Raw genomic sequence first — 19,665 nt, 5'->3', positions numbered from 1 at the left:
ATGGACTGCAGCACACCAGGCCTTCCTGTCTTTCACTGTCTCCCTGAGTTTGCTCAAACTCATGTCCATTGAGCTGGTGATGCCATCCAACCATGTGGTCCTGTGTCATCCCCTTCTCCTGCCATCAGTCTTTTCCAGCATCAGGGGCTCTTCCAATGTGTCAGCTCTTTGCATCAGGTGGCCAAAGTACTGGAGCTTCAGCTTCAGCATCAGTCCTTCCATGAATATTCAGGGTTGGTTGCCTTTAGGATGGACTGGTTTGATCTCCTTGCAGTCCAAGGGACCCTCAAGAGTCTTCTCCAGCACCACAGTTTGAGCACCAATTGTTTGAAGCTCAGCCTTCTTTAGGATCCAACTCTCACGACCACTGGAAGAACCATACCTTTGAGTATACGGACTCTGTCGGCGAAGAAAAGTAACTACCCCCATTGGTAGTTCAGGGTAAATCTCGGAATTCAGTGTGCAAATGCCTACACTGGAGGAAGTCCATCTCTCTTCTGTTAGCGTCACCATATCGTGATGACCCACACAATGAACAATTATTCTTGGTCTTCCCAACCCAGGGATCGAACCCGGGTCTCCCGCATTGTGGGCAGATGCTTTACCATCTGAGCCACCAGGGAAGATAATTCTTTATCACCATCTCATATCTACTCATTGTTCAAGTTTCCTCAATTCTCATGCATGTGTTTATACTGGAAGTAGGTTTAAATCCCATGGATGGAGGAGCTTGGTGGGCTATAGTCCACAGGTCGCAAAGAGTTGGACACGACTGAGCAACTTCACTTTCACTTTCAGTTTTAAACTTATGGGAAAGTTGTAAAAATAAAATAGTACAAAAAAGATCCATCTACCCTTTACTCAGATAGCAAAATGCTAATAATTTACCCTGTTTGTGATCTTTGTCTTTCCCGACCTCTGGCTCCAGATGGAGACACACATCTGGATTTCTTTTTTGATCTTGCCTAACTGCTCTGCTTAGGACCTCCAAGACAATGTTGAAAAGAAGTGGCAAGAACAGACATATTAAAAAAAATTAATCATTGTTTTTCAGTGTGCTGGGTCTTTGTTGCTGCGTGCAGGCTTTCTCTCGCTGCAGAGATGGGGGCTACTCTTCCTTGCGGTGTGCGGGCTTTTCACTGCGGTGGTTTCTCTCTTGGAACACAGGGTCTAGTGCAGGCGCTTCAGTAACTGTGGTGCGCGAGCTTAGCTGCCCCGCAGCACGTGGGACCTTTCTGAATCAGAGCTCAAACCCATGTCCCCTGCACTGGCAGACATATTCTTAACCAGTGGACCACCAAAGAAGTCCCAGACATACTTGTCTTGTTCCCGGTCTTAGGGGGAAAGTCTTCAATCTTTAAGTATGACATGATCTATATAAGTTTTTAAATAGATGCTCTTAATTATGATGAAAAAGTTCCCTTCCGTTCCTAGTTTCTTGAGCGTTTTTTAAAAATCATGAAAGGTATTAGATTTTGTCAAATGCCTTTTTCCTACATCTATGGGGACAATCGTGTGGGTTTTGTCCTTTATTCATTATGTTGCTATTCTGTTGATTGATTTCCGTACGTTGAGCTAATCTTGCCTTCCTAGGAATCACCGTATGGTGATTCTGTGGTCAGGCCGTTCAAGATGGCCGTTCTCTTGCTCTTAGTACATCTCCCCACTCAACCAGACCCTGCTTCACACACAGGGCTACCTCCATCCTCTTAATTCCGGCTTAATTAGTAACTACCTACCTCGCTTGCCCCCTACCCAACTGTTGGTTTCCCCGGTAACCGAAGAGCCAATCAGACGTCAGTTCCTCCCTGTAAATGGGAGCCTCCTCCTCCGGGTTAGCAAAGGTTGCTGTCACTTCTCATCTGGCGTTTGCTGCACAAGGTGGGTGCTGCTCCAGGACTTTGCTTCAGCTGTGTAAGGTCCCTTGTCCAATAAGCCACTGATGGCTTTGTCGCTGGGCTTTTTCTTTGTTCTCAAGGTTTGCAGGCCTGAGGCTGAGGTACATACCCAACAGGTATGGATGTATAAACTTACGACTGTTTTATTGAAGATTTTTGTTTATCTGTTAATAAGCGATACTGTTCTGTAGTTTCCTTGCGTTGTTTTGTCTGGCTTTTGTATCAGGGTGATACTGGCCTAACAGAATGAGCCGAGACGTATTCCCTCCTCTATTTCCTGTAAGGGTTTTTGAAGTTCTGGTGTACATTCTTTAAACACTTGGTAGAATTCACCAGTGAAGTCATCTGATCCTGGGCTTTTGTTTGTAGGAAGTTTTTCAACGACTATTCAAAATTCTTGTTATGTGACTATTCAAAGTTTGTGTTTTATCTTTAGTCAGCTTCAGTAGTTTGTCCATTTCATTTAGGTGACTCAATTTGTTGGCGTACAATTGTTTACTATTTGTGATAGGCAGATGCCCCCCCACCCACCGCTGCAAAAAAAAGATATCCAAAACCCATGAATTTTTATGTTATATGGCAAGGGGAAGATAGGATTAGGTGTCCTCATTGATAACCTTCAGAAAAGATTATCCTGCATTATCCAGCTGGGCTCTGTGTAATCAATATTTGGAGTATTTCAATGTGGAAAAGGAAGGCAGAGGGTCAGCATTGCAGTGATATATTTTGGGAAAGGCTACATTAATTCCTTGACCTTGGACTTCTTGTTCTTGGGCTCCTTGACCTTGACCTTGTTCCCCCGTCCTGGAAGCCTTTCCCCCCACATCACGCCGTGTCGGCCGGGAAGAGGACAGAATGGTAGTGATGCTCTGACATCCATCCACATCAAGGAAGCCTGGGTGCAGTACAGCCCAGCAAAGCTTGCACAGGGCGTTCTTCATTTCCAGGGAAGAGATGGGGGCCCTGCACACCTAAAAGACCTATGGGGCTTCCATGGGCTTCGCGTGGGCCAGATACTATATGTACCTGTGTAGACGTTGTGTCGGGGGTCTGCTGAGAAGTCTGTGTTGCAGATGGATCATGAAGTCCTGGTGTGTGTGCTGGGGGGTAGCTTCTGAGCACTTGTGGGGCCACGGCTGACTTCACCGGGGGCTCCCTAGGGGCCAATTGCCATTCTGAGCAGGGCACACTGATTGTCTTTTTGGATTTAAAACTATCTCCCTTACTTAAAGGAGACAGAAAGATATCAATACTTCAGCATGTATTTAACCTAAATGGTTATAAAAACATTCAGTGTAATGGAATATCATCCATGATGTCAGACAATCTGGAACTTTTTTGGTATCAAGAAGGAAGCTGTTCTACAAAGATGTCTTGAATGGTTCTGTCGTTTTCAAGCCAACCAGGAGAAAGACTATAAAGTCATACGTTGAATGTAAATATCTCTCTTCAAATAATGTACTTCTTTCTGAAAAGTTAAAATAGAGTGATTGCAGGCGCATCTGATTTATTTATTTCACTGTTGCTTTTTAGAGCAGAATCTGTAAGTATCCTATCCCTGATTGTACACAATTTGATCATTTAAGTTTAAAAATATATTCTTGGGAGTCAAGAATTTGTTTCTAAATGACTGTTGTTTCGAAACAACAGTCATTTAGAAACAAATGTTACACTGATTCTTCACACTAAATTCAGCAAGCACATTTGAGTGTACAGGATGCAGAAAGTCCCGACAGGATGTAGAAAGTCCCGGGTTTGGGACTCCAGGGTGGGAGTAAGATTCTGTGTTTCCCGCCACTAGCTGAGGGAGTCCTCGGCAAAAGCATCAATATAGACTTCCCTGGCGGTCCAGGAGTTAAGACTGCACCCTTCCAATGCGGGGGGGGTGGGGGGCATGGCTTCAATCCCTGGTCAAGGCACTAAGATGGCACATGCTGTTTGGTGTGGCCAAAAAAAAAAAAGCAAAAATAGAACACGGCAGGTCACACTAAATGCTGGAAGCTCCTGCAGGAGTTGAGGTTCTGACTGTGCCCAGAAAGAAGGCGGATGCTGCTCAGAAGTCTACAGGATAGGAAGGGGAGCCTCAGCGAGGGATCAGCTTATATAAAAGCCCTGTGGGAGGGGGACTCAGGGCATGTACAAGGAACCACAGACAGAGCACGTGTCTGAAGAACAGAGGGAGGGTGATGGTGGGGGAGGCAGATGACACAGGAGGGGACACCAGAAAGAGCAGGAGGGGGACTTTCCTGGCGGTCAAGCGGTTAAGGTTCTGAGCTTCCACTGCCTGGGGCACAGGTTTGATCCCTGCTCTGCTCAGTTGGTAAAGAATCCGCCTGCAATGCAGGAGACCCGTTTGATTCCTGGGTCGGGAAGATCTGCTGGAGAAGAGAGAGGCTACCCACTCTAGTATTCTTGGGTTTCCCTTGCGGCTCAGCTAGTAAAGAATCTGCCCACGATGTGTAAGACCTGGGTTTGATCCCTGAGTTAGGAAGATCCCCTGGAGAAGGGAACAGATACCCACTCCAGTATTCTGGCTGGAGAACTCCATGGACTGTGTAGTCCATGGGGTCTGAGCAATTTTCACTTCTCGGGCTTCCCTGGTGGCTCAGGTAGAGTCTGCCTCCAGTGCAGGAGACCCAAGTTCAATCACTGGTTTGGGAAGATCCCCTGGAGAAGGAAATGGCAATCCACTCCAACACTCTTGCTTGGAAAATCCCATGGATGGAGGAGCCTGGCAGGCTACCGTTCATGGGGTTGCAAAGAGTCGGACACAACTGAGCTACTTCACTCTCTCTCTCAGGGAGCTAAGATCCTGTGTGCCTCATGGGGTAGCCAAAAAAGAAGAGGAACAATAGGAGCATGGAAGGGAACTGGGACTTTACAGGTGATCCGGAGCCACAGAGAATGTGAGTGGGGAAAGACGAGAACGGATCCCAGCTTTCAAAGAATACACAATTGGGGTGGGGTAGGATGTATGGGATGGGCTGAGAAGAGATCCTCTGCCCCTCTGCCCAGATGTAAGGAGACTGGTCACGGGGCACAGGGCAGGAGGGGGCAGAAGAGGGTGGGTGGGGTTGGCCCACGACAGAGCAATTACAACAGAACTTCCGTTGGTCTCTGGGCCTTTTAGATCTTTTGGAAAAGGTGTTTTTTAGTAAAACTTACTGAGCTAAGTAAGGCTGCAGGGAAATTCCAAAGTTTACGATTTTGTAGGAAACATTTTCAATCTTATCATGTTTGAGGATGTAATTGCAAATCGTCCTTCACTCTGCAGTGGAGCTGGAAGGTGGAGAAAGGACCTGAACACAGTGCAGTTGCCATAGCAACAAGTTGGTGTCCTGTCACCATGATGGCCCCAGCTGACTATCAACCATCATCATCAGCTGGGGGCCGGCAGGATTCTGGTCTCTGTGTGGAGAACAGAGCCACCCAACCCCAGAGACCACCCCACCTGTATCCCCTTTGGAATGTTTGTGCATTTGGTAACAACCATCTTCTTCCTGTTGAACTTATGTGCTGGTAGTGAACTCTGCCTTTCTAGTAAAAAAAGGCACTTCAGTTTCTTAACTTTGTCTCCATCTCTTTTATCTTAATATCTTCTCAGCAACTCAGACTGGACAAAAGTGGCTTAAGAGGGGAATATTTTAGAACACAGAAAACAATATTTAATAGACAAACTCAAGTAAAACACAGCCTGAAATACCTTTACAGTCATGTATGCCCAGAATCATAAGGATTCAGGCTACATATTAATACAATCTGTTTTACGACTGTGAAATTGTTCACCTTAATGGCACTGTGCCAGATTCTACGTAAGTATACATGGATCTTTATGACTCTTTGCTTATTTGCTCAGATGAGCACTAATTAAAACCTTTCATCACAGATAACTTTTAGAGAAGAAAGTTATTATAAAATGGTATTACCTTGCATACTATATTCATAGTAATTAGGATCTTCTGATTCTTTCTTGACTGACACAACTTCTGCTTTCAGTGAAATACCTTGGAATTCAATGGAAATTATAAAAGGATGTGTTAAACTCACCAACAGAGATGTGACCAGCTAATATACCTTCCAGGTTGTTTAATGCAGGTTGGATTAACACAGTAACACTGCAGTCAGCAAAAGAACTTGTAGCTCAGGCACTATGAACCAATGGGTTAATCTACATAAAAATATAAAAACACAGCCTAAAAGGAATGAAAGACGGAGGGAGGAAGGAAAAGAAGAGAAGGAGAAAGAGGTCTAGTTCCCAGTTTGGAGAGATTTTCCCTTTCAAGATGGCTGAATATGTACATGTATTTACATGAAATACTATAAATCTTCTTCTGTAATGGGGCCTGAATTGGCACAGATTATCTTAATTTACTTACTACAACAGGATGAATGTCAAAACCTGGGGAAACTACATTAGTAAAACCAAAAGGCTTAATCAGGGAAAGGTGTGGGAGATGGCAAAAATTCACCACAGAAGCCTCCCATGCCAGTATACACGCCTGATGCAACCTAACTTTCCCACTCCTGTTTTCTCCAAGTGGAAAACTACCCCCCCTTGTAAACCTGGGGCTGGTCATGTGACTTGCTTCAGCCAATGGGATGCAGACAGAGGCTTGAAATGTGCCTGGGCCTGCCACCTCTGCAGAGTGGCCTGTGAATGAACCTGGAGGATGTGAGGCTCAGAGGAGAGAGAGCCAGCTCTGCTGCCTGAGGCCTCGACCCAGGAGGATGGCCAGCCCAGCCCGGAGGACGGCCTGGTCCACACACAGATGTGTGAGAAAGACGGAATCACGGTTTGAAGCCACTAGGTTCTGGGGTGCAGGCGGTCTTTTATACTGCAATAGATAACTGATACTGAAGTATACATACAATCTGTGAAAGTTAACAGAGGCAAAATCAGTAATTGTGACACAGCTTGGGATTTCACTGTTCACCATTAATTAACAAGTTCTGGGGTCGGGGTGGGGGGCCTTCTGAAATGAACAGCTCTGTTGGCATAGGGATAGTGAGATGGGGTATTAAAGAATGTGATTATCAAAAGGGCTTCCCTGGTGGCTCAGCTGGTAAAGAATCCACCCGCAATGCGTGAGACCTGGGTTTGATCACTGGGTTGGGAAGATCCCCTGGAGAAGGGAAAGGCTACCCACTCCAGCGTTCTGGCCTGGAGAATTCCAAGGACTGAATAGTCCACGGGGTCTCAAAGAGTCTGACACGACAGAGCGACTCTCATTTTTCACATATCACCAGCCTGAATTTTTGTTTGAAATGTGTATAGCTTTTGTAACTTACAGTCAAACTTTTAGGTACAACTTCCAAGTTGATTAGACGCTAATGCCTCTACTCACAAACATCTGATAAATATGTGATGGCTGGGCTGTCAAAGAAAAACTCCCGTTCAATGCAGGCAACTGAAAGCAGATTTGATGCTGCGGAATGCAGAATGTGTTTGAAATGGTAATGAAAACAGGCTGGCTTCAGCTTTTCCTCAACACGTGAGGAGGGGGAGGGGGACATTCAAAAGGCAAAACCCGTTTAAACAGCTGTTCGCTGCGCCAGGTGCTACACAGACATTGGGGGAAGTAAGGCCAAGGGATGGTCAGCTCTCAGAAGCCTGTAGGCAGCTGGAAGCGATCCATACCATGAAATTCACAGCAGAAAGTCACATTATTAGGGAACACATATTGTATCTTAAAGGGAACCACATCTCCAAAGAGAGACCTCAACAAAAGAGGCCTATTTTAAGGCCAATGGGAATGGCTCATCCATGCTACAGCTGGTGAGGAAGGAGAGGGAGGCGGGGGCCGGGAGGGGGCATGGTTCCGTGAAAGGGCCCCCCTCAGGGAGGGCTAACAACCGCTCACTCTCATCCCATCTGTTTTCCCGGTTTCTGACAGGAGACTGTGGCTTGGGGGTTTTGAATTCTCCGTGACCAACAGAGACACAGGCAGAATGTATCTGAAATGCATCATGGCTAAGATTAGAGGGGCTTCTCTGGCTCAGCGGTACAGAATCCGCCTGTAATGCAAGAGACAGGAGATGAGGGTTTGATCCCTGGATCAGGAAGATATCCTGATGGAGGAAATGGCAACCCACCCCAGTATTCTTGCCTGGGAAAGCCCATGGACAGAGGAGCCTGGTGGCGACAGTCCATAGGGTCACAACGAGTGGACATGACTGAGAACACACACATCCCTAAGATTAAAGGGGCATCACGTATAAGGGGGATGAAGACTACACAGCTGAATTCTGCCAGCGGAAATCCTCGGCTCCTCGTTGACTTGTGTTGGTTTTACCTAGAATAACTACAGTGGGCAAGCACTCTTATTTTTCAGACCATGATATTTAAGGTGGAGCTTCCACCAAGCACACATTTCCATGTAGACAGGAGTGACCCTGGTGTATGACAAGGGAGGGGTCAGGCTCTCCTGCCCCGAGGGACTGGGGGAGGCAGCCGGGTGCAAACCACACCCTGACACCTTCAGAAAGGTGGATGCTCTGACCTCCATTTCACTGAAGATAAAGTCTCTCTTTGCCTTTCCTCTACATGTATTCTTAATATTGAATATTTTTCTTTTAGATTCTCTCATGCTTAATTTTAACTTTTGGAAGTTTGGAACTGTTTATTTTTAGATTGCTTTTCTAAACATTATTAAATTCTAGTTTTACCCCCTTATGGTAGTAGGTGGTTTAGTTACTAAGTCGTGTCCAATTCTTTCTTCCCCCGGGACTGTGTGCCTCCAGGCTCCTCTGTCCATGGGATTCTCCAGGCAAGAGTACTGGAGTGGGTTGCCACTTCCTTCTCTAGGGGATCTTCCTGACCCAGGGATCAAATTCTTGTCTCCTGCATTGCAGGCAGGTTATGTACTGCTGAGCCACCAGGGAAACCCTTTACTCCATTATAGCCAGTTTGCATTCATCTTTATCTTTCTGAGGTTTGAGCGTTAGTTTTATGTACTTGTTTATTTTAGGCTGCCTAAGCTTTTAACTTCTAATGCTTTCAAAATTTTTCCATCCCTTGATGAAACATTTGACTTTAAAATTTTTTTCTATTTTTAACCTTTAACATTTTCCCTTAATGCCATTTTTCTTTTTTCTTTTCTTTTTTGAGAAGTGGGAGAAGCAGGGATGGGGGTTAACTGCTCTTATCCATCAAAGAGGGATTTCTTTTCTGCCAATATAGATTATCATAGTAATGCATGTCTATTGTAGAACATTTAGAAATTAGAGTGTAAGAAAGCAATAAAACAAGTTGTTTATTCATACTTTATTCATAAATCAAATTCATAATTCCAAATGTATAAGACTTTTTTTTTACCTATTTAACAGTCAAGTTATAATTTCCATACGATTAAAATAATACTTTACCTACAAATATATCTACTTAGTGACCTCATGGACTGTGGCCTGCCAGGATCCTCTGTCCATGGACTTCTCCAGGCCAGAATACTGGAGTGGGTAGCCGTTCCCTTTTCCAGGGGATCTTCCTAACTCAGGGATCAAACCCAGGTCTCCCGCATTGCAGGCGGATTCTTTACTGTCTGAACCACCAGGGAAGCCCAATAACATTTTAGTAAGTCAAGAAAAGGAAATATATGGTATATGATTGGGAATAATGAATAAAACTGACAGTTTTCTTGTCTTATTGCATTAACTAGGACTTTCAGTATGATATTGAATGGGAGTGATGAGAGGGGACATCCTTACTGATCTTAGTGGGAAAAATTACAGTTTCTCACCATTAAATATGATGTCAGCTACCAGTTTTTTGAAGTTTTTTTTATCAAGTTGAGGAAGTTCCCCTCTATTCCTGATTTACCGAAAGTACCATTTTTACGTAAAATGTGCAGTGAAAGTGAAAGTCGCTCAGTCGTGTCTGACTCTTTGGGACCCATGGACTGCAGCCCGCCAGGCTCCTCTGTCCGTGGAATTCTCCAGGCCAGAATACTGGAGTGGGTATTAAAAGGAGTCAAATAATGACCTGCTGAATACCTTATTCTACAAGCATCAGTATACATACCAGAATCTTCCATGGGTTCAGTCTTCACACGGATGGGGGTGCAGCTAAAAGGAGAAGGGAACGCTGGTCAAGATGGGCAGGAAAAGAACTGCCCACAGGCATCTGGACACACTGAGCCCACTCCCCAGATCTCCGTGATGTCACGGTTCCCCTCCCCTCATCAAACTGAAGGCACAGCTACCTCGACTTTAATTTCATAAAGTTAAATGACACCATGAAGAAAGTTAGAGGTGTCAGCAGAATATAGTTTCATAATCCCAAATATCCCTTTGAATAAGGAATATGTAACAAAATAAGCCATTCCATACTCTAAAGGCTAACACACTGGGTTTAGATGTAGAGGTAATTTTTTATTTGTCCCTTACCTTTCACTTGGTGATGTCACTGACTCATCAGTGTCGGTTACCATCCCAGGCCCACCTGTGCAGGAGTAAAAAGACACACGCTAGCTGGTTTCATGCATCTTGAAACATGACAACATTCAAAAGCATATAAAGGGAAGGGAAATGCAGAGAGGACTGAACTCCAGGTTCCAGGTCATCAGAGAAGGGCAGCAGAGAGACCAGCTCAAAGCAGCCCCCAAGGACTGGGCCACCTGTGTGGGCACAACGGGGGCTGAACAGCAGACAGGGGCCAGAGTGACCTCCAGCAGGTTACTAAGCCTCCCTGTGCCTCAGTTTCCTCATCTGAGGATGGTGCTTGAGTAAGGATTAATTCATCCATGCAAGGTGCTTAGACCAGTGTCCATCACAGAAGGTGTCAGCGGTTATTATCATTATTCTGTAAGGATGATACAAGCCACCTGGGACAGCGGTCACCAGCCACCCCTCACGTTCCAGTCCCTCCTTTAAGGTGAGCTGGGCCCCCAGGAACTCACAACTGCTCCAGAAATACTTGCTCTGTGAACAGTCCATGCACAGGAGTGTCTCATCACCGTCTGTACCCCGAGGTGCGTCTTGTGGACAGTGAGACCCCGCCCACCCCAGCCACTTGGTTTCTGCACCTAGGTAGGCCCAGCACGACACTCTCTTTAGACCTGGTCTTTCATGAACCTTTCATGACCCAAGGTTTCCAACTACATCCAGAACAATGATCTGAGAAAACAAGAATTGGGCGTAGATGGATCTCTAAATGCTCCTGGTAAGACTGCTTCTTTTTTTGGTCCCGTCATCATTATGAGGAGATTATGAGTGGTCCTGGGTTCCCAAACGTAGTCTCCAGCACCCTGCACAAGCCTTCTGCCTGACCACATGGAATGGGCTTCCTGGGGGAACCGAGCTGTTAAGACCCTGCTTATCTTGGGGGCCAGCTTCTCTGGGAAGCTCTTCTGACCACACAATTCTAACCCTTTCCCAAGGGCTCTCACGGTCGCCACCCCTGGTTCTCTGAACAGTCTCATTCCTTCTCACAGACATCTCAGAAACACAGGAATACCACACAGCCCAGACCTACTCCTGAAGCCCAGGACGCCTGGCCCATGGCTGGTGCACAAAGACCAGCCTCCTCACATTCCTATGCATGTGGACAAGGCAGGTCTCCTGCCCTGTGAAGGCTGGAAGCGGAAGTCCGCTGGCTCGCAAGCTGGAGGAGGCTGGTGTCTCGGCTCCTGGGCTGGGTGTGTGTGCTTCCCCGAGCTGGGAGTCCCTGCAAACATCTCCCCAGGTCCCGGGATCAGGGGTGGCCTCCTCAATGCAGGAAAGGCACAGCCTAAACAAGTTTTAGAAGGTGCCAAACTTGCACTTTAACTAAGAAAAGCAACCTGGGCAGTCACCAAGTAGGAGAAGCTGTCACTTACCTGGCTGATTCGCTGGACCCGGGAAAGGTCTGCAAAAGAACCCCATAAATTAACACCTGACATGCACACACCAGACATACAGAGTAAACATCTGAAGAACCAACTTCTAAACGTAAGGGGACAGGGGCTTCCTTGGGGGCTTAGTGGTAAAAAAAATCTGCCTGCCAACGCAGGAGACATGGGTTTCATCCCTGGTCTGGGAGGACCCCACAGGCCGTGTAGCAATGAAGCCCGTGCGCCATAGCTACTGAGTCTGTGCTCTAGAGCCCATGTGCCTCAGCTACCGAAGCCCGCGTGCCCTAGAGGTGGTGTTTCGCAACAAGGGAAGCCACTGAAGTGAGAAGCCTGTGCATCACTAGAGAGGAGCCCCTGCTCGCCACAACTACAGAAACGCCCATGCAGCAGTGGAGCCCCAGCACAGTCAAAAACAGATACATCAAACCATTTAGATAAATACAACAATCCCAATAAATAAATGCAATGGGACAGACTGAACCAACTGAAATTAAGTTGTCAGTTTATCTTTAGATGAACCAGCTGTGAGAAAAGGGGGAGAGCCTGTCACCTGTTGATGAGGAACGAAATCCCCGCTTTGTTCTCCAAAATCCACTTCAGCGTTGCAAGGTCATAGTTCTCAGGGTGTTGGAAGGGGATCCCTTCTGGGAGCCCCTGCACCACTATAGCCTCCTGGTCCGTCAGCATCTTCTCGTAAGGAACAGGTACCATGGCGGTTGTCCCCAAGGCTTTGCCTGGAAGCATTAGCAGGATATCTTTAAACAACAGGAGCATAAGAAACCCTGACCATCAATTTCAGTTAATGCCATAAACCCAGGTGGTGACATTTGGCTCCAAAGTTTATTAAAATCCTAAAGTGTCCCATGCTGCTATATCTCAAGTTCGTAACATTTCCAATCAAAGGGCCAAAAGAATACATAGAATCTGTTTTCCTTTAAATCTTCACAGAAGAGAAAATAACAGGTTGCATAATCTATAAAACATTGAATCAGTATGTTGTACACTGGAAACTAATATAAGGCAAGTCAACTATATTTCAATAAGTAAACTAACTAAAAATAATCCATTTCTGAAAGAAAAGACAATAACAGGTCTTTTTGTCTCTTCTCTTGGCGGTTGCACGATCCAGGGTACTCGCTCGGGTGCACCCAGGGCCTCAGGGAACACCCTGCATGGTCACTCACGGTGCTGCCAGCCGAGGATGGGGGCCTGGCCCAAAGCTTACCTGTCCCTGTATCACATGGTGCAGACCAGGCCTTGCCTGTAGAGAGCCGAGGCCTCGTGTCGCCACCTGGGGCTGTGACGGTCTCTCTGCACCGCTGGCCATCCCCATGGTACTAGAGCCCCATTTCTCATAGGGAAGTATAACCTGAGACCCTAAGATCCCCTAGCTGGGGTCCCCAAATACAGATGCTCACTGCAGGTCACACAGATGTATGCCGCTGTATAGGAAAGAGGAGCCAGGCCTGAAGATGCTCATGGGCTTCTAATGCAAATATAATACCTGCAGACGTCCTTGTTATCTAGCTTTTAAGTGCTTTTCTGTTTTGTGTGTGTGTGTGTTTTAAACGCACTGTGTGGCATGCTAGATGTTACTTCTGGCATAGTACCACGCCCCTGGCAGCGGAAGCACAGATTCTTAACCATTGGACCACCTGGGAACACCCCTATCTAAAGCATTGTGTAGGTATTAAAAAAAAAAAAAAACCGTCTCAGGGGAGTGAGGCTCAGGAGGGAGGGGATATATGTATAATTATGGCTGATTCACGTTGTGGTACGGCAGAAACCAACACAACATTGCAAAGCAATTTTCCTCCAATTAAAAAATAAATTAAAAAAAATTTCCTGTCTCCAGGCCTGTGGGGAGACCAATGAGGATGAGGCTGGTGTGTGAACCAACCATGAACATCTGTCATAACTACATGGGCGTGGGGAGGGGGCTCCACAAAGACTGAAGGCTGACAAATGGGAAGAGACCAAGTTGGTCTGGTGCTTAACTGGCTGGTCGCTTGATGGAAATGTGGATTTCTCTAATGTTAGAGATGGTTTATGTAGTCATGCTGATAAAATGATCTCTAATACCATCTTTGCCAACAAAGGTCCGTCTAGTCAAGGCTATGGTTTTTCCAGTAGTCATGTACGGGTGTAAGAGTTGGACTATAAAGAAAGCTGAGCACCAAAGAATTGATGCTTTTGAACTGTGGTGTTGGAGAAGACTCTTGAGAGTCCCTTAGACTGCAAGGAGATCCAACCAGTCCATCCTAAAGGAGATCAGTCCTAGATGTTCATTGGAAGGACTGATGTTGAAGCTGAAACTCTAATACTCTGGCCACCTGATGTGAAGAGCTGACTCATTTGAAAAGACCCTGATGCTGGGAAAGATTGAAGGCAGGAGGAGAAGGGGAGGACAGAGGATGAGATGGTTGAATGGCATCACCGACTCAATGGACATGGGTTTGAGTAAACTCTGGGAGTTGGTGATGGACAGGGAGGCCTGGTGTGCTGTGATTCATGGGGTCACAAAGAGTCGGACACGACTGAGCGACTGAACTGAATACCACCTTTGTGGGTTTCCCTAGTGGCTCAGCAGTACAGAATCCACCTGCCAGTCCAGGAGGCGAGGGTTCCATCCCTGGGTCGGGAAGCTCCCCTGGAGAAGGAAAGGGCCATCCACTCCAGTATTCTTGCCTGGAGAATCCAAAGGATAGAGGAGCCTGGGGGCGGCTACAGTCCATGGGGTCACAAAAGAGTCCAACACGACCGAGCAACTAAGCAACCTCACCATCTTCTGTAGTGAACTAGTCAGGGAATGAATGCCGAAGGTGAGCTTTACCGTAACAAAAGCAGAAATAGTCTTCGACAGCTTTTCTGAGGATTTCCGTTTCTCCCGAATCAACCTGCATCCCGCTGGCGTTGGCGGGGCCTGGGGGCTTCACCTCCTGCAGCCCTTCAGCAACACCTGTGAATGAGCCATCAGTACAAAGTCAGAAGCCAGGCATCTGTACAGTACATTTCCTTAATATCCATGCTTCCAGTACTGAAAGGAAAAAGGGGGAAAGGAACTGACATAAAACAAGATCTTTTAATTAAAAAAATAGGGTAAAATAACAAGGTGATAGCCTCTGAAATGACTCTATGGATAAACAATCAATAATTCAACGTATGAGGAAATAGAATTTAGTAGTTCAAAGGGAAATATCATAGAAAATTATTTACTACTGAGTTTGCAAGTCACTAGGCAGGAAGACCCTCAGAAATGGAGAGATTTAAGACCAGCCCCGCAGTGATAAGCTCTGAACAAAATCTTAAGATGAATTACTTCTTTTTTTGGCCACACTCGTAGGATCCTTGTTCCCTGATCAGGGATTGAACCCATGCATCCCGCACTGGAAGCATGGCGTCTTAACCATCGGACCACCAAGGAAGTCCTAAGACCGATTACATGAAAGCTTTGAAGAACAGTCAGAAACAGGCAAAACCAGAAAGGAATGGTGTCCTTGAGAGAAGGGAAGAACACATGGAGTGAGATGCATGCTGACCTGGCTTTTCCCCTGTGGGAACTCTTTACTTCCCGTGGGGTTCCGAGGGAAATAGAGCTTAACCAAAAAGCAGCTGGGGGTAAAGAATCTGCCTGCCAACGCAGAAGACGCAAGATCCCTGGGCCGGGAAAGTTCCCTGAAGGAGGAAATGGCAACCCACTCCATTCTTGCCTGGAGAATCCCATGGACGGGGGAGCCTGGTGGGCTACAGTCCATGGGGCCGCAAAGAGTCGGACACCACTGAGTGCCTGGGCACTAACAGCAGCAGACTTGTTGAAATGAGGACATCTACATCACAGGTCGGGACTGCCGCTGTGGTTAGACACTGAAGCGGAAGTTCTGGAGAAGAGTGAGTCACGAGGTGGGAGACCCAATATCATCACAGCAACTTCCCTCGGATTCTTGTTGTTGTTATCGTTGCTAAGTTGTGTCCCACTCTTTGCGACCCCACGGACTGTAGTCCCGCCAGGCTCCTCTGTCTATGGGATCTCCCAGGCAAGAATACTGGAATGGGTTGCCATTTCCTCCTCCAGGGGATCTTCCCGGCCCAGGGATCGAACCCAAGTCTCTTGCATTATAGGCGGATTCTTTACCATCTGAGCCACCAGAGAAGCCTCAACTGGTTCTCCAACTATGCAAGCACAGGGTGAGGCTTTCAGTAGAAGCAACGTTTGGAAGCTTAATTGTTTAGCAGAGATTTAACAGCCAACAGGGTTTAAACATATTTAAACAGGGTTATAGGATTCGCCGGGTTTGGGAAGCTTGTTGAACACTTTGTAAAACTAAGGGGCACATCTTAGGAGGAGGGGCCTCCCTCCGAGACTAAGAGGGATGGATGCTCCAGGGCCAAGGGCATCACTTGTCCACATGGGGACCAGGTGACCTGCCTGCCAGAACAAAATGCAGTTTTATTTAGCAGACCTTTACAACAGAGCATGCATAATACCCGGTATGAAATTTAAAATTAGTAGCGACTTCCCTGGCGGCCCAGTGGTCAAGACTCTGGGCTCCCAATGCAGGCGGCATGGGTTCAATCCCTGCTTGGGGAAGTAAGATCCCACATGCTGTACAGCACAGCGAAAACAAAACAAAACAAAACAAAACACAAGCTACACACACACACAATTAGTAGAAATGTGAAGAAGCAGGAAGATGTGACCCATGATCAAAAGAGAAAAATAGCAATTTATAGACTCAGAACCACTAATGACTCAGTTGAAATGACCAAATAAGGACTTAAGACAACTGCTATAAACACACGAAGGACTTTATATAGCCATGGTGAACACAACAAATGAATATAAGGGGAATTCCAACAGAGAAATGAAAATGCTAACCAGAGAAAGAAGAAAGAGAATGGAGTTTTAGAAGTGGAAAACAGTTGGAAATTAAAATCTCCCCAGATGCACAGTGCCCCAGATATGGCAGGAGGAAGAACCAGTGTCCTCAGAGAAACGCCGGTAGAAACTCCAATCTGAAGCTTGAATATAAAAAGAAAAAGGGGACACCCACACACAAAAGGAACAGAGCCTTAATGACCTGTGAGACAATAAAGAGCAATTTCCCCTCTCTGTGTAAATGAAGAGAATTGGAGTAAATATTTGATGAGATGATGGCCGGAAACACCCACTGTTGACGGAGACGCCAACCTGCAGATCCAATAGACTGCACAGCCCGAGTGAGGCAGAAGCAAATAAGGTCATGAATGGGCATTCCATGGTCAAATCGCTAAAAACCAAAGATGGGACAGAGCTAGGGAAAAACATGCATTGCCTCCAAGGGAACAAAAATAAGAATTCTAACCTAATTTTGCTATCTAAAACAGTGGCAGCCAGGAGACAATGGAAGGGAAACATCTGAAGGGCTGGAGGAAGGAAATTTTCCGGCAGTCCAGCAGTTAGGATGCCATGCTTTCACTGCCGAGGGCGCAGGTTCAATTCCTGGTTGGGGAACTAAGATCCCATAAGCTTTGTGGCATGGCCAAAAAAAAAAAAAAAGCCTGGAGAGGAAAAAACTGTCAAGCCAGGAGGTTTCATAGCAAGTGAAAAACAGTCTTCAAAAAGCAATAGGAACCTACTGTACGGTGGCCCAGGGATCTGTATTCAATAACCCACAATGAAAAACAATCTGAAAAAATATATAAACATAGGTATGACTGAATCACTTTACTGTACACCTGGAACTAACACAGCATTGTAAAGTCAACTATTCTTCAATCCAAAAAAAAAAAAAATTCTTCAAAAACAAAAGCAAGGAGAATGATGTTGGCATGATAGCAGACTAGGAAGCAACAGGCCTTCTTTCTTCCACGGATACACCAAATTAACAACAGACGGAGCAGAACACCGCTGTGAGAACTGCTGACCACCTGAGAAGCTACGGCACCCCAGCCACTGGAAAACCAAGAAGAGACTTCAGCACAGGCGCAGGAAGGTTCTCGGCATTTGGTGTGCCTGTGTGCGCCTCTCCTTCTACGTGGCATAGTGCAGAGCAGCTGGGAAGGAATCCCTCAGTCTGAGCCTCCTCCCTTGGGGTGCAAACACAAGAGTGGACTGTGTGTTCAACCTTCTGGCTCGTCTGGGAGTTGCTGGAGGAACTGATTTCTGTCTTGCCTGACTCAGAGCACACGACTTAATTCAGAGCTGCCGTTCTGCGGGGGGACACCAGGGGGCGAAAGAGAGTCAAAAAGATTTGAAGAGGTTCTAGAACAGACTGGTTCCAAATAGGGAAAGGAGTACGTCAAGGCTGTATATTGTCACCCCGTTTGTGACTGGAAAAGGTCAGTTTTCATTCCAATCCCAAAGAAAGGCAATGCCAAAGAATGCTCAAACTGCCACACAATTGCACTCATCTCACACGCTAGAAAAGTAATCCTTAAAATTCTCCAAGCCAGGCTTCAGCAATACATGAACCGTGAACTCCCTGATGTTCAAGCTGGTTTTAGAAAAGGCAGAGGAACCAGAGATCAAATTGCCAACATCCGCTGGATCATCGAAAAAGCAAGACAGTTCCAGAAAAACATCTATTTCTGCTTTATTGACTATGCCAAAGCCTTTGACTGTGGATCACAATAAACTATGGAAAATTCTGAAAGAGATGGGAATACCAGACCACCTAACCTGCCTCTTGAGAAATCTGTATGCAGGCCAGGAAGCAACAGTTAGAACTGGACATGGAACAACAGACTGGTTCCAAATAGGAAAAGGAGTATGTCAAGGCTGTATATTGTCACCCTGCTTATTTAACTTCTATGCAGAGTACATCATGAGAAACGCTGGACTGGAAGAAACACAAGCTGGAATCAAGATTGCCAGGAGAAATATCAATAACCTCAGATATGCAGATGACACCACCCTTATGGCAGAAAGTGAAGAGGAACTAAAAAGCCTGTTGATGAAAGTAAAAGAGAGAGTGAAAAAGTTGGCTTAAAGCTCAGCATTCAGAAAACGAAGATCATGGCATCCGGTCCCATCAATCCATGGGAAATAGATGGAGAAACAGTGGAAACAGTGTCAGACTTTATTTCTTTGGGCTCCAAAATCACTGCAGATGGTGATTGCAGCCATGAAATTAAAAGACTCTTACTCCTTGGAAGAAAAGTTATGACCAACCTAGATAGTATATTCAAAAGCAGAGACATTACTTTGCCGACTAAGGTCCGTCTGATGGTTTTTTCTGTGGTCATGTATGGATGTGAGAGTTGGACTGTGAAGAAGGCTGAGTGCTGAAGAATTGATGCTTTTGAACTGTGGTGTTGGAGAAGACTCTTGAGAGTCCCTTGGACTGCAAGGAGATCCAACCAGTCCATTCTGAAGGAGATCAACCCTGGGATTTCTTTGGAAGGAATGATGCTAAAGCTGAAACTCCAGTACTTTGGCCACCTCATGCCAAGAGCTGACTCATTGGAAAAGACTCTGATGCTGGGAGGGACTGGGGGCAGGAGAAGAAGGGGATGACCGAGGATGAGATGGCTGGATGGCATCACTGACTTGATGGACATGAATCTGAGTGAACTCTGGGAGTTGGTGATGGACAGGGAGGCCTGGCGTGCTGCGATTCATGGAGTCTCAAAGAGTCGGACACGACTGAGTGACTGAACTGAACTGAACTGAGAACAGATAGCGGCTGGGAGGGTGGTCTTCCCTGCCTGGAGCCAGTAAGCAAAAACGGGAGAGGTCTTGGACTCAGTGTTTTGCTAGGTCAAAGGGATGTGTCCAAACCATTTTTAGGATAATGCTGATGACATCTTAGAAGAAAACAGCACACAAGTCTTGCCTGCAAATATCCTAAGATTTATAAATAGAAAGGATAACATCCTTAACGTGCGTGCATGCAAAGTGGCTTCAGTCTTGTCCGACTCTCTGAGACTCTATAGACTGTAGCCCGCCAGGCTCCTCTGTC

General features: G+C 46.2%; 1 protein-coding gene across 4 annotated transcripts in view; it reads right to left on the bottom strand.

The window, feature by feature from the left end:
• Positions 1 to 19,665, bottom strand: part of LOC102190194 (general transcription factor II-I repeat domain-containing protein 2) — a 48,470-nt gene that overhangs the window by 10,502 nt on the left and 18,303 nt on the right. For 3 of the 4 annotated variants that reach the window (XM_018040749.1, XM_018040746.1, XM_018040747.1), the window contains 6 exons: positions 14,559 to 14,684; positions 12,276 to 12,459; positions 11,711 to 11,739; positions 10,281 to 10,335; positions 9,916 to 9,959; positions 5,825 to 5,902 (listed from right to left, as the gene is read on the bottom strand). In XM_018040749.1, coding sequence (XP_017896238.1) covers positions 5,825 to 5,902; positions 9,916 to 9,959; positions 10,281 to 10,335; positions 11,711 to 11,739; positions 12,276 to 12,459; positions 14,559 to 14,684 — 516 coding nt within the window. The remainder of the gene's footprint in view (positions 1 to 5,824; positions 5,903 to 9,915; positions 9,960 to 10,280; positions 10,336 to 11,710; positions 11,740 to 12,275; positions 12,460 to 14,558; positions 14,685 to 19,665) is intronic. The other variant, XM_018040748.1, reaches the window with a different exon arrangement.

This window comes from Capra hircus, chromosome 25 (genome assembly GCF_001704415.2).
Source record: "Capra hircus breed San Clemente chromosome 25, ASM170441v1, whole genome shotgun sequence".
NCBI classification, from domain to species: Eukaryota; Metazoa; Chordata; class Mammalia; order Artiodactyla; family Bovidae; genus Capra; species Capra hircus.
The sequence above is the reverse complement of the archived record's forward strand: the minus strand, read 5'-3'. Positions and strand labels throughout refer to the sequence as shown.